This window comes from Macrobrachium nipponense, chromosome 36 (genome assembly GCF_015104395.2).
Source record: "Macrobrachium nipponense isolate FS-2020 chromosome 36, ASM1510439v2, whole genome shotgun sequence".
In the NCBI taxonomy this organism is placed as follows: domain Eukaryota; kingdom Metazoa; phylum Arthropoda; class Malacostraca; order Decapoda; family Palaemonidae; genus Macrobrachium; species Macrobrachium nipponense.
In genome coordinates, this window is record NC_087220.1 from 42,738,096 (window position 1) to 42,753,146 (window position 15,051).

Sequence of the window (15,051 nt, forward strand, 5' to 3'; positions counted from 1 at the left end):
CATTTTTAACTGACGTTAGTTTAAACTGTGTCAGTTATAACTGAACAGTCATAATTGTCGGTTAAAACTGCACGTGTATGGCCGGCTTAAGGATAGACTCAGTAAAGGAAAAGGAAGCAAATTGTAATCCTCGTGAATTACAGAAAATACATATAGATAGCCAAAGTGCTTTGCTTGCACCGAAGTCTAGGTCACCTACTGATGATGATGATTTGATTATGAAATAGAGGAAATGTATTTATGACATAAAATCAAATGGGTGTGATGTGAGCTTCATGTGGATACCATCTCGCTGTGGTATCTATAACTATATGAATGAACTTGCTGATGATTTAGCTAAGAGAGGATGTGAAATGGATGTTGTAGAATATAGCTGTATTCTGAGTATCATAAAAAATTCGACGATAATGGGATGCTGCACGGAAAATTTTGAATAATGGCAGTAATAGCTTCCAACATTATGGTCAGGTTATGAATGGTACAAATTTTGTGTATGGTAAAGTTTCAGCCAAGCATGACACATTTGTAATGAGTCTTCGTTTAGGATATAGTTATTACTGGCAGTATACTGAAGAAAGTGGTGGTATTTCTAGTAAACTGTGTGGTATTCCAAAGTCCCATAATCTTTTCCATTACATAATGGAGTGTCATCGTTTGTATGAATTTCGGAAATTTTATCTAATAAACAATGACATAATAAAGAAAATTTTGAAAAAATTAAATGAATTGGACATTACGCTTTAATGTGTAAGTCGTCTTGTAGTTGGTGTGTCATTTTTGTGCCCCGTTAAGATCGTAACGAATCAGCCTGCACAATATATTGTTGAAAATTCTCTTGTTAGAGAAGTTTTAGCGTGGGCCCGTTAGCATGCGAGCAAGCTCCTTTTGATGTAGCATATATATCAATGAACTATTTGAATTTGAGGTCAGCAACCTCGCCTACAAAAGAAGTATGTCCTATAGCAAACTCAGTCCAGTCTAAGATCATCAAAATATTTCTCTTTCTTTTAAGGAGGCAATTAAGACAATCACGATCACCCGACGAAATACTCTAAGGTCTAGACCAAAGTATATACTTTGGTCAAGTCCACCTGAAGTTGGATATAAATTAAGGACGCAATGAGACGCCGTAATGTGAACCAGACTTCAACCAGTGAAGCTCGCGAGCAGTCTGGGTCTAATCGCGTAATCTTTGGTCATTAACCTTTCCCAGGGGGGCCTGGCATGGCCTGGCTAACTCTGCTCCCTAGAGACTGCAGGAATTGACATTGGGGCCGGTAAGGATAAATTCTTGACAGAGGCTTATCGGCTGTCGCCTCGCCGTTAGGCCTAAAACAATTCTAGCGTCCTTTATATGTCTTTGTGCGATGGTATCACAATGAGAAGAAGAATGACATGACCGAACCTGACTACTACTCTCATGTATAGCCTATCCAACTGCTGTGCTCTAGGTATGTTTATTTACGCAATATGTTTATTCTTGCTTTATATCTGCCAATCCACTATGCTTCTTTTCTATTTGGTCTAATTTTCTTCAATCACGAAAGGGAAGGATAATAATAATGGTGGTTTTATTAAAGGAGAGAGAAAAAAAATGTTAGAACAGACTGGAATGAACTTGGGTACAAGAGCGATAACAAACCTCTTCTTAGCCAGAGATGAATTAATGTCACACACACACACACACACACACACACACACACGGCGGGAGGGGGTTTGGGAGAAAAGCTTGGAGGAATCCTTGAAAATTGTTAGCTGTTTGTGTATTTTATTTTAATTTAGAAGGAGACAGAACGTAATTATAATGTTAATGATTAAATGTGTAAGGAGGTCATCATAATTCAAGGAAACTGTAGACATTGCTGTTCCGTTTTATCTTGAAGTAGGCTTCATTTCAGTGATTTTATAATGTTATTGTTTTATTCCTTCACACTGGTATGTGTTAATGCTTGGATTAATTGCTGTCCTATTTCAGGCAGTATAAGTTTCAGTAAATTCATATGCGTATAACTGATTGATGCATATAGCAACGCATTAATATTGCCTTAAAATCCGAAAAAATAATAATCCATTTAGCATGTAAATCACAGTTCCAAAACTTATTTTTATCGTAATTGAATAGATAGATATACGAAGCATAAAACAGACACAACTAGGTATGTTAGCCGTTCTCATTATTAATTAACGGATAAAAAATGAAATTAGATTTATTTGTTAATAAATAACACAAGCAGCTCAATCCTACTTCCCGTTTTCTTTCAGAGCGTCCCACATATACAAACCTCTTCGAAAGACGTTAGGGTTAGGATTTGATCTGATTGGCTCCCGAGGATTGGTAACTCTGGACAGTCTGGAGTCTGGACCTTCAGACAGTCGTTATTTGTTACTGGTCAGTCGACGTCGACGTCTCAGCAATTGTACCTACTGGCCAGTGAGCTACTGTATAGTTGCTTTGTGAAGGTGCGTTGATGTGTCATGGACTTACTTCAATATTTTATATGACGGTTTATTGAATTCGAGCTATGGAGTACTTACCAAGGAACCGCGCGTATTCGTATGGTGAGTATTTATATAAAAAAAATATTTTAGTATTTAAGAATAGGGTTTGGCTATACACTTAAAACATTAGGAAACCCGCCTCGTGAGTGTGACTCCTGAAAATCCCATATCGACCCAGCTCCCACTGTCCCATTCAAACTGCAATAAAATCAGAGGTATTTTATGTTTTCTTCATTATTCTGGACGCAGTTTAATGACCGTCACATAAAGATTGGAAAATCGCTGAATTTGCATTATGTAAACCGAATTAGCATTGCGTCATTGCTAATACCGTGAGTTAGCTATATCCCTTTGCATGTCTCTTAGAATTTTCACAACAGACCTTGGATTGATTGTCATGATTTTTTCAAACAAAGGTTGAAGGTTGGTTGTTATTTTGGATTCAGCCAGCCTTGAGCTGGCACGGACTCTTGCTCCTAAAACATTTTATAGAAATTGGTATGTTAATATCGATTTCAACAGAATATTGTTAAAAATAATAGAAAAAAATAGCCTGTCGATAATGTGTTTTCCGTACATATCCATTGCCGTTATGCAAGGCTAATCTAACTAGAATTTTGTCAAATAAAAGTTTTAAAGGTTACCGGTAGTTTTCCGTATACTATTACACTTCAAGAAACTCCCACTATTGCTTTTTTTCTTTACCGTTTAAGACGGTTAGGCATGCTAACGTCTGGTCACCATATTGGTTACTCCAGAGTTTTTTTTTTTCTTTTCTTTTCTTTTTTCATCAAATTCAAGCCATTCCCCTCGTTAGTTCATTATTGGGGAAACAACCGACTGGACTAGCGCATCCAGTTTCCACCGCGGTGAAGCCACCCTCCGAAAAAGTACTTTTACACGTCCTGACACCGGAGACGTGCATCAGTCACGAGTTGTTGGTGGTGAGAGAACACCTCCACCCACGACTTATCCAAGCGAACTACGATTTTTATTAGAAGAAGAAGAAGCGTGCACTGGATAATTATTTAAATAAATAGTTGAACGGCAGTATAAGGTCATGAATTGCATAAATTTTTTACATATTCATGATTATTAATTTGAAAATATTCGTTGTTGAAAAAGTAACTAGATTCCTAACTCAAATATAAACAGTTTTGCTTGTGGACAGTACCTATCGCATTATGTTGACGAAACTTCAATCTTTTGAATGGTATGCTTAAAGATGTAATGCATTCTTGTTTCACCAATTAAATATCGAGTGAATAAGGCTGATCCACGGGATGCCGATGGATCCACTGCGGTCTTTCCCCCTAGAAAGACATAACATTGCTGGGGACGCTGACGCTAGATATCTGCAATCTCTCTCTCTCTCTCTCTCTCTCTCTCTCTCTCTCTCTCTCTCTCTCTCTCTCTCTCTCTCTCTCTCTTTTGCGTGACGGGAAGTTTTTCAATTTAAATTATTTTATTTTCATAGGACTTCTTTATCTTACAGAAAAAAAAGCAGATAAAAAGAATAAACTAGCAGTATTGTCTCAAAAAAATCCAAAGAAATGCAATTAGAGAGAGAGAGAGAGAGAGAGAGAGAGAGAGAGAGAGAGAGAGAGAGAGAGCAGGCGTCAGGCAGATAACCGTGACCTTAGCTCTCTTTCTCTCCAGATTTTCTCTTGCCACGCAATCCGGTGAAGTGATGACGTCACTCTGGGTCACTGCGAGTTTGAATCGAAAGTTCTTTAGCACCGTTTATTTGCATATGTTTGGTTTCCGTGAAACTGTGGTTGTAGATCGCATAAATAAATATAAAGCTGACCAGAAATAAGCTTATAATTTTGTGTTGTTTATAATAATGAGACCAATAATTCAATCCGTGTCATTATGGCTACTTGCATCTTCGCGGGAAATTAATCAGAGTTGGCGCTTTAGGCCTATAAGCAACAAAATGATATAAGCCTATATTTTCCCCTTTCGTCGGTCACATTACACCCCCCCCCCCTCTCCAAATTTCCACTCCATCCCTTGTCACAAAGCCTTTACCCTTTCTCGCTGCTATAGTCCAGTTGTTATCAGCTGAAACTCTATATACCGGTTCTGATGATAACATCCCATAGAGATAACGCTGGATAAAGACGGGTGATGTCCCCCGAGGCTGGGGAACAATAGTGGTGATGTCCCCTGAGTCTGGGGAACAATAGTCATCGAAAATCGTCTCGTAAGGTACATTTATGAGTTTTTCCATGAGGGATTTCGTATAAGGGTCGATCAAGGGCGAGGATTGAAGCACGGGGGTAGGGGAGGAGGGCGGGGGGCGAAGAAGCCTGTGCAATAACATTTTTAAATACTGGTTTTTACCTCTTGAAGGTATTGGAAGCGTAATCTATGCTCGTTAATCATATAATATTGTCTCATCAAAATTATATATTTATTCTCAGTCTTTCACAGGCTGCTTCCTAGTATGTTGTGCGAGTTGAAGCTTTTGCAGACTTTAGGACTTTATTCAGTTTCATGTATACTACAGCTGTTTGAATTTGGAACTATACTGATTTTTTTTTTTTTTTCATCTGTCCATCCGCCTTCGGTGTTTGCGCATGGTAACACTGCGTCCCGGGCTTTAAGTATTATCCTTTTTCGAATATCAACGGTGTAATTCGCTTTCAGTAAATTATAAAAACACTTTTCATTTGCAAATGTACACCCAGATATCATGTTATTTACCTAAAACTTACACATAGCGTAACTATTTAAAGCCCGGGACGCAGTGTTACCATGAGAAAACACCACAAGCGGATGGACAGATGGAAAAAAAAAAAAAACAGAGTTTAGTTAAAAAAAGTAAAATCTTATGAACTTTTGTGATGATATACTTCCTCAGTCCTTATACTAAACTTTGTACAGATAATGACCGTCACATTTATAGAATGTTAGATTTATACATATTCTGCAAGTGGAACGTCATGTTATTTTTTTCATTTATAATGTTCGTTCTAAACTATCAATCAAAATGTATGACAATGCATAGAAGCGTTCTAAAAAAAATAATTTCAGAATGTGTATGAGGAATATATCTGCATACTTACATAGATTATGTATTTGTTAAATGAATACTACCCTTTGTAAAAAAAAAATATGAATGCAGGTTAATTATTTTTTAAATTATAAAATAGGCTAGCTTTTCCTGACAACAACAAAACAATAGTAGCGAACTCGTAGAACACTCCAGAACCTTTGGGTGGATCTCTTGAGTCCGCAGGTAAAACTGGGCATGGTAGTACCTATGGGATGACCTTGGGTGTGACAGTAGAGAAAGTAGAGACGATACCTTCTCTGGCATCGCCCGAACAGCCAAGATCCATTTATGGTTTATTTATCTATATCCATTCTAGATTTAATACAGGAACGAGTCTTAATGAGAGCTTTTAGTTTTCTGTAAAAGAGAGTTATTGAGCTGACCTTTTGTCTGTCCGTCCGTCCGCCCTCAGATCTTAAAAACTACCGAAGGTAGAGAGCTGCAAATTGATGTGTTGATCATCCACCCTCCAATCATCAAGCATACCAAATTGCAGCCCTCTAGCCTCGGTAGTTTTGATTTTGTTTTAGGTTAAATTTTACCGTGATTGTGCGTCTGATAATGCTATAGGACAGGCCACTACCTGGCCATGGCAGAAAGTTTATGACTTATTATATTTAGAATACTGAGAAAAATATCAGTAAAACGCAATTATATCATGGTATAATGCCTATAAAGATATGAAGTTAATTATTAAAGAATGTAAAATGCAATATTTTAATACCGTATGTATTTCTTTTTTACATGTGCTCACTATTTTGTATTTTCTGAATATGATTAAAACAGCCCAGGTCTTGGCTGTTATTCAAATAATTCATGATTATTAGAATACTACACCAACGGAACACTCTCGAAGCTCTGTACTGTTTAAAACAATTTAACAATGACATAACAGTCAACAATTGTTATGGTCTCATGACTTATAATACAATGACTGAAATTCCTCTGTGTCATAAAAACTCACAATTTTATAGTAAATCTTTTACATAGTAATACAATTTACTATATAATTGTGTTTTTTTTATGACAACTGTTTTTCACGAGATTTTGAATATCTCAGTAATTATCTTTGCTATACTAACACACACACACATATGTATATATATATATGTACATATATATATATACATATATATATATATATATATATATATATGTTGTGTCATAAAAAACACAATTATATAGTAAATTGTATTACTATGTAAAAGATTTATATACTATAAAATTGTGAGTTTTTATGACAAAGGAATTTCAGTCATTGTATTATAAGTCATGAGACCATAACAATTGTTAACTGTTATGTTATTGTTAAATTGTTTTTAACAGTACAGAGCTTCGAGGTGGGAAACAAAAAGAAGAATCATGACTGGGGCATCAAGTTTATTTCTCGTAATATTGTAGAGAGTCTTCCGTTGGTCTAGTATTCTAATAATCATGAATATATTAAAAAATTAATGAAATCTATGACGTGAAAAACAGCCAAGACCCGGGCTGTTTTACTTATATTCAGTAATTACAAAATAGTGAGGATATGTAAAAAAGAAATACACACGCACACACACAAACACACACACATACATACATATATATATATATAGTATATATAATATATATATAATATATATATATATATATATATATATATATATATATATATATATCTATATATATATACATATAATATATATATATATATAAATATATATATATAGATTCTATATATATATAATATATATCTGTATATATATAAAAAGGTTTTTTGCCACGAAGGAAAAAATGAAAAAGCGAGATAGCCAAGTACTTTCGGTCCTGTTCGGACCCTTTACTGAGGCAAACTGATTTTACAGAGAACAACATAGTCAAAAGAAAGCTTAATATACAAACTGACACTACAAGATTAGCAAGCAACAAGGGCGGTTTTCACTCTACAGGAAGGAGGAGCCGCCTGAGGGAAGCCACACCTTGAAGGATACACGCAGTAAACAAGTGATTCTCCCAGAAAACAGTACATTTTGAAAAAAACACGGGAGCATATACAATTTAATATCATGAATTTTTACACAAATTTTCCCAACAAAATTATTATTAATGAAAAGACGAAAGAAAATATAAATATATATATATCGAGCAAGAGAAAGAGGGAGAGAAAATATTGAACCAGAGAGAGAGAGAGAGAAATAATAACTATATACATGTGGGACTAATTTATTAGTTGTTCATTTATTTTAAGGTCCTTCATAAACATCTTACATATATATGGGTCCAAATGGTACATTCCCAGACTAAGATTTAGGTTGTTTTTATTAGTGATTTGTATAATTGCCGATTCCAGTAAATTTCTTGAAACATAATCATTAGATCTAGCAATTACCGAGGTATCACCCCAATTAATACAATGAGATTTTTCACTCAGATGGATAAACTTATATATGGAATTTTTTGAGAGACAACACCCCCCGAATATCACACTTATCCCCTTAAAATGGTACCGATATGTCGATGATATCTTTGTAGTCTTACCTGGTGGTATCGATGTAAATGATTTACTGTCTAAATTGAATAATTTAGTGCCATCCATAAAATTCACTGTTGAAATTGAAAATAACAATGTCATCCCTTTCCTGGATGTATTAATACATAGAGAATCTTTCCAATGCAAATTCAGTATTTATAGAAAACCCACAAATAATTTAACATATGTACATTTTTATTCTGGCCACCATCTTAATATTAAAATTTCAATTTTTTCTTCTATGTTCCTACGCGCTTTGCGTATCACGAGTCCACAATATCTGGACCAAGAAATAGAATACATAAAAAAGATAGGAAACGATCTCTGCTACCCACCTTATTTAATTGATTTATGTTATCAAAAAGCTCGCAAAAAGTTTTATAGTGATGCTATTAATGAAAAAGAAATGCCTAAAAATGTACTTAGCTTACCTTATTTTCGTGGATTTGAGACCATAAAATCAATATTTAAATCGTTTAATGTTAATGTAGTGTTCTCTTATAACAATACCATTAAAGATATGCTAATTAAGAATAGTCCCGTAACAAATAACAACATCATTTACAAAATTCCTTGTAAGGATTGCCCATCGTTTTACGTTGGTCAGTCAAGTAAAAAACATTTATGTACGTATTAAGCAGCATATGTATTCAGTTAGAACAGCCCAGACTTCAAATGCACTGTTTATCCATCTGAGTGAAAAATCTCATTGTATTAATTGGGGTGATACCTCGGTAATTGCTAGATCTAATGATTATGTTTCAAGAAATTTACTGGAATTGGCAATTATACAAATCACTAATAAAAACAACCTAAATCTTAGTCTGGGAATGTACCATTTGGACCCATATATTTGTAAGATGTTTATGAAGGACCTTAAAATAAATGAACAACTAATAAATTAGTCCCACATGTATATAGTTATTATTGCTCTCTCTCTCTCTCTCTCTCTCTCTCTCTCTGGTTCGATATTTTCTCTCCCTCTTTCTCTTGCTCGATAGATATATATTTATATTTTCTTTCGTCTTTTCATTAATAATAATTTTGTTGGGAAAATTTGTGTAAAAATTCATGATATTAAATTGTATATGCTCCCATGTTTTTTCAAAATGTACTGTTTTCTGGGAGAATCACTTGTTTACTGCGTGTATCCTTCAAGGTGTGGCTTCCCTCAGGCGGCTCCTCCTTTCTGTAGAGTGAAAATCGCCCTTATTGCTTGCTAATCTTGTAGTGTCAGTTTGTATATTAAGCTTTCTTTTGACTATGTTGTTCTCTGTAAAATCAGTTTGCCTCAGTAAAGGGTCCGAACAGGACCGAAAGTACTTGGCTATCTCGCTTTTTCAGTTTTTCCTTCGTGGCAAAAAAACCTTTATTTATACATAGCATCACGTTTTATATACTTCGTGATCAATTTATTCAAATTATATATATTTATATATATATATTATATATATATATCTATATATATTATATATTATATATAATAATATATAATATATATATATATACATATATCACACACACACACACACACACACACACACACACACACACATATATATATATATATATATATATATATATATATATATATATATATATATATAATATATATATCGCGCAAGTGTGACGTCATCGTACCATCATGATAAAGGATTTCCTAATAAGATAACGACAGCTAACGAATTCGCGTTCTAGCTGACGTCACAGATTAACGCAGACGAGAACATGAAAATTTCTAGGCACAAGTTTGACGTTCCTTAAGTTATCAATTGGATCTGTAATTCGTACGTCTGGCAGCGGCAAAAACACTCGTTTCATCAGCGGGAGTAGCTTGGTTCGTAGTAAGAATTACAGATCCAATTTTCCTGGTCTCGTCTGCGTTAATCTGTGGCGCCAGCTAGAACGCGAATTCGTTAGCTGTCGTCATCTTATTAGGAAATCCCAGTCCTGGGAAATCCTTTATCCTGGTACGATGACGCCACACTTGCGCTGATATTTTTCCTCCTTTAAATAGAAGTCTGCAGACGTATCTTAAGTGGACAGGACGAGACCAATTTGCAATTGTTAGGTACAGTAGTTGCAGAGTTATCGAGTTCTACTACATTTGATTACGATGAACAGTTACATTTTTAAAATGATTGACCTTTAGAATGCTGACAAGTCCGGTATGCTTAATACTTTTACTGAGATATTTCTGTTTCTGCACTTAACTTCAAATATTCTCACGTGGTGGCGTGCGAAAAGAAAATAATAATAATAATAATAATAATAATAATAAAATAATAATAATAATAATAATAAGAAGAAGAAGAAGAAGAAGTTTGGTTAATCCTACAGCTTAAGGTTCAAGTTTAATGCATTGCATAAAGTCAAAATCAGCGCACAGATTTATCATATATTTATTGAATCACGGAAAACAATGAAAAATTAACAGTTTACCTTCTTTCGTAAGCAGAGATTGTAAAAAGAGAAAAAATGAGAGAGAAACGTGAATAAAGGGGGAACAAAGATAAGCAACATGTTGTAGGGCCGCGAACGCATAGAATTTTGAGAAAATCGTAAATCTCTGCTTATGTAAGCAGATAAACGGGTAATTTTTTCATGTTTATAAAAAAGTGGCCGATGAAGAGCAAGAGCTCCTACCTGGTTCCTAAGGGCTCACTCCACAAACACAGTTGCGGGCACACTACACTATTCGTGTGAGGTGCAGAGCTTATTCACCCCCCCCCCCCCCCCGCCACACCCCCACCTGGCCCTCCTACAATCTCTGCTTCTGTAAACAGCTCATTTTTCTTTTTTTTAGCAAATATACTCCTTTTTGCAGATCTGTCGAAAAAGGTAACTGAAAATATGAGGGAAAACTCAAACATGCACACACAAGTGAGCAGCGAATTTGAACCTCTAAAGTCTAAACTGTTCTCTCAGCATAGCGCGGTTCAAGGTCTATAGTCCTTGGTGCGGTTAAGCCTACTTATGCCAACAATAAAAGCATAATCATCCGCGGACTTGCTTTTACGAAATAGTGGATCTCCTCTTGATGACCTAAACTTATAATAACACTGTGGTTTAATTTGAACTTTTTGTTGATATCTACGATACCTTAAAATTTCAAGTCACTGATTATCTGCTCATTTACACATACACACGGTGGCCACCCTATACCCATTGCTTTGCATTATATGATGCCTCTCACATATTACGAAATACATGTGCACTAAGGAAGGTTTGATATATTTTTATGGTTTATTTGTTGCGGCACTAAAAGATTATAAACGATGGTCAAGAAACATCTTGCTCTCCAAACATTATCCCCCATATTTTCTGTATCTCCAATATTTTCCTCTACCTGCCCCCGTAGTTTATTTTATGTGCACTAACGCTAAGTATAAGTCACAGATACTTCTTAAGGGTAAAACGCAAGCGTCAGTATGAGCGCCTGCTACAACAAAATTTTCATTTTTTCGTAACAATCGGTTGTAGTTTGTATAGTAACTAAGCATAGCTACGTCGCACTCAGCCGAATACTCTTGTGCCTTGTCTTTACAAAGCCGTGATCGAGAAAAACAGTTCCGCTTTCGTTTTGAATGCCATATCTTCATCATCAAATTTATTTTCGTTATGGTGTTTAAGTTTTACACTGACGTTCCTCGTCTTCCTTTCCTGTTGGTTACTATACACAACAGCCAAATCTGGGCGGCCACACATCTTTAGTACGGCTTTGCAATAACTTTCAAAAACAGGAAATAAAAAAGCTAACAAATAAAGCTTTCAGTCCGCCACAACATTTCATTTTTTTCATCTTCTGAAGGTTGAATACTCAATGTTCTTTAAATATTAATGCAAGAGCTATAATCTAATAGTCTTCATAATCAACACTAGCAGTGTCTCTGCAACCACTCCCATTGCAAAATTTTCCTGAAAATCAATTTTACGAACTCATATCCCTAATCAAAGCTTTATTATTATTATTATTATTATTATTATTATTATTATTATTATTATTATTATTATTATTATTGTTGTTGTTGTTGTTGTTGTTGTTGTTGTTGTTGTAAAAGAAACCCACAAAATCAGTGTAACTTGTTTACTTCGTTGATCTGTCATTTATGTGATGGCTGTACTGGTTTCCTTGAGAGTTGCTAATCCCCTCTTGTCGCTCTGATATCCTGAGCCGATGGTGAATGGAATTAACCCTTGTAGTAAGGGAGTGGTCACCAAAAGTCTGTTGGACAGAAAACCTAATCTCCAGGTCAGCAGGGTCAATCTTAGCTTCTTTTAATATCAAAGCTCGGCTTATGGGATATTCTGAGGTAAAACCTGTTTCCTTCTATTACTTTAATCTCTCTGATGAGTGCTCCTTCTACTACCCTCCTGTGACTAATTTTATTGCTTTTGTATATAAGCCTACTGTTTTTAAAATCCATCCTATGGTCATTTTCCCAACAATGCCTAGCTACAGCACTCCCCTGAGAGTTAAGCTGTACTGCCCTTCTGTGTTCTTGGATTCTCGTCCTTATTTCCCTACCTGATTCCCCAACATATTTGTCTCCACAATTGTTGCAATTGATTATGTATACCCCTGCTACATCATCTGTATTACGGCCTTCTCCTTCCTATTTATTTTTACATACTTATTCCATGTACTCTCTACATTTGCTCTGTTAAAAATCTTCCTAGCTTTGTTGAGTGCCCTTTTTCTGAACCATTCCGGGTATGCTATAATGCATCAAAGCTTTTATCGATGTAATTTATTTCTTGCTCTATCTTGCAAGGGTCACACATTCTCATTGCCCTAAGAAATAAACCTGTTAGAACACCTATTTTTATATCATGACTGTGAAAAGAGAAGAAATGAATATATGAGTTTGTATGTGTGGGCTTTCTATATGTGCTGAATTCATATCCTGTTTCTTTTCTTTCTATGAGTATGTCTAAAAAGGGCCGTTTATTATTGTTAATTTTCTCTAAAGTGAACTGGATGTTGTTATAAAACTTATTGAGTTCGTCTAGAAAAGTTTCTATTTAATTTTCATCACCTAGCAGTATAGCAAAGTTATCATGAAACAAAAGTTTAACTTAGGAACCGTTGCAAAGAAACGTCCCAACTTTTTTTTTCGCATAACTGCAGCAAAGAAAAAAAAGTATATTAATATAGCTATTCCTTCGATCTTGTCTGCTAGAGAATGGCATTGTTTGATTTGTTAATTACAATGTGTGATTGATGCATTATTGTTGGTTAATATTTGAAAATTCAGTATAAGAATGTCATGTATGAAATAAATGATACTTTCATACTCTATGACTTGTTACGTTTCACTGGATAGTGGATTTTGAAATTAAATCGAAATCTGCATAATTGATATAGTAAAGATTATCATATATAACAGTTACAGGGAACACTAATAATAATATAATTAATATAATAATAATAATAATCAGAATCAGACTCACCATCCTTGGCAATGAAACTGAAAATATTGTGGGCTATGAAATATCTAAAAGAATCTCAAGCTACCGGTTAATTGAAAGTTTTTAGAATCCAAATTTAAGAACTTAATAATTGCATTCTAATTGATATTTAATTGGGAGTCAGAGTAGGATATTAACTATAGTACCAGTAAGGTAACTTATAATCTTTTTGCTGTTCACACCGAATTCCATGTCGAGACTATGGAATGAACTAGTTACTTATTCCTGTGCTTTTGATAGTTGCTTCTTTTAGGTGTGTGATGCTGAATGACAGTTCTTTCATAACCGATGTCAATATGGATAGTAGTATCTATAGTTATAATAATACGCGGTCACTTATATCCTCTCCGTTAAAACCACGGGTAGAGGGTATTGTACACTGAGCTGTACGTTCCAGTAAGAAACAGCTCTGGATACTCCTTAATATGGAAAGTCATTAGGGTACCAGTTGCTGTGCCACTGAAGTCCGTGGTTGGCCTGCGAGACAGTCAGCCACGCGCGTACCTAGTACGGAAAACCATAGAAGTTGCAGAATCAAGCCTGTAGATTTACGTATATTATATTTAAACTAATTCTTATCTGATAATATGCATAATAGATTTGATATTAATGAATGGCAGTTATCTTTGAGCACTTAACATTTTATTAACCAATGTCAAGGTATTCATTTATCATCCCTCGCTTGATTGTTTTGTTACAGATACTCGCTTGATCCGTATCAGCTGTTGTGATGGTCGAGGCGAGATGGCCAGAGACGATGTCATAGAACAGATTTCCTTATTCCAGCGGAAATTGGAGAAATATGCCAAGAGTGGGGAAACTGATAAGGTGAGGAAAATTGTATTACTCTTATATTTCAGTGGCATATCCAGTTTGGCGTCGAAAAGTAGAACGGTAGTCCCGTTGGATCTGGTGTTTACAACGGATGGAAAGTAGTACCTTAGTACTAGGCCTACGTCCAGGATGGTATTACAAAAAGATAAAAAAATAACCCTCATTTACTTCACAATACAGGCTGGAGGAACAACATTTAATTTAAGCTTGCCATTAGTTACAATATCCACCCTGTTGTTATTTGGCTATTTCTATATGAATTGCTTAGTAAACGAACAGTAAACGTACTTTCGGACTTGACCTAACAGTTGTCAGTCGGGTTAGCGTAAAACCGAGTGACATGAGTCCTTCATGAAAGCTGTTGCTAAGGTTACCGAATTTCGTTAATCAGTAAGATAGTTGTCTTTGTACACAATTACTGTACTAGATTCTGTTTGCACATTTTGCAAGGTCTGCGAAATATAGCCTATAGGGGTAACAACCGACTGGACTGGCTGATCCAGTTTCCACTGTGCTTGAAGCCACCCTCCGAAAAAGTACTTTAACACGTCCTGACACTGGAGATGGTCATTAGTCACGAGTTTTTGGTGGTGAGGGAAGGAGCTCGAGACCCCTACTCTCCTTTTGAAGTAAGTAGGGTAAACAACCACGGACGATCCACCATCATCAC

At 35.3% G+C, this 15,051-nt stretch overlaps 1 protein-coding gene across 2 annotated transcripts in view; it reads left to right on the top strand.

Annotated features, from left to right (window-relative positions):
• Nucleotides 1-2,430: 2,430 nt before the first annotated feature.
• LOC135203580 (transcription elongation factor B polypeptide 3-like) overlaps nucleotides 2,431-15,051 on the top strand; it is a 182,249-nt gene continuing 169,628 nt past the window's right edge. The window contains exons 1-2 of one of the 2 annotated variants that reach the window (XM_064233340.1): nucleotides 2,431-2,559; nucleotides 14,248-14,375. In XM_064233340.1, coding sequence (XP_064089410.1) covers nucleotides 2,523-2,559; nucleotides 14,248-14,375 — 165 coding nt within the window. In that variant the 5' untranslated portion in view covers nucleotides 2,431-2,522. Of the gene's footprint in view, nucleotides 2,560-14,001; nucleotides 14,100-14,247; nucleotides 14,376-15,051 lie in introns of those variants that run through there. The other variant, XM_064233341.1, reaches the window with a different exon arrangement.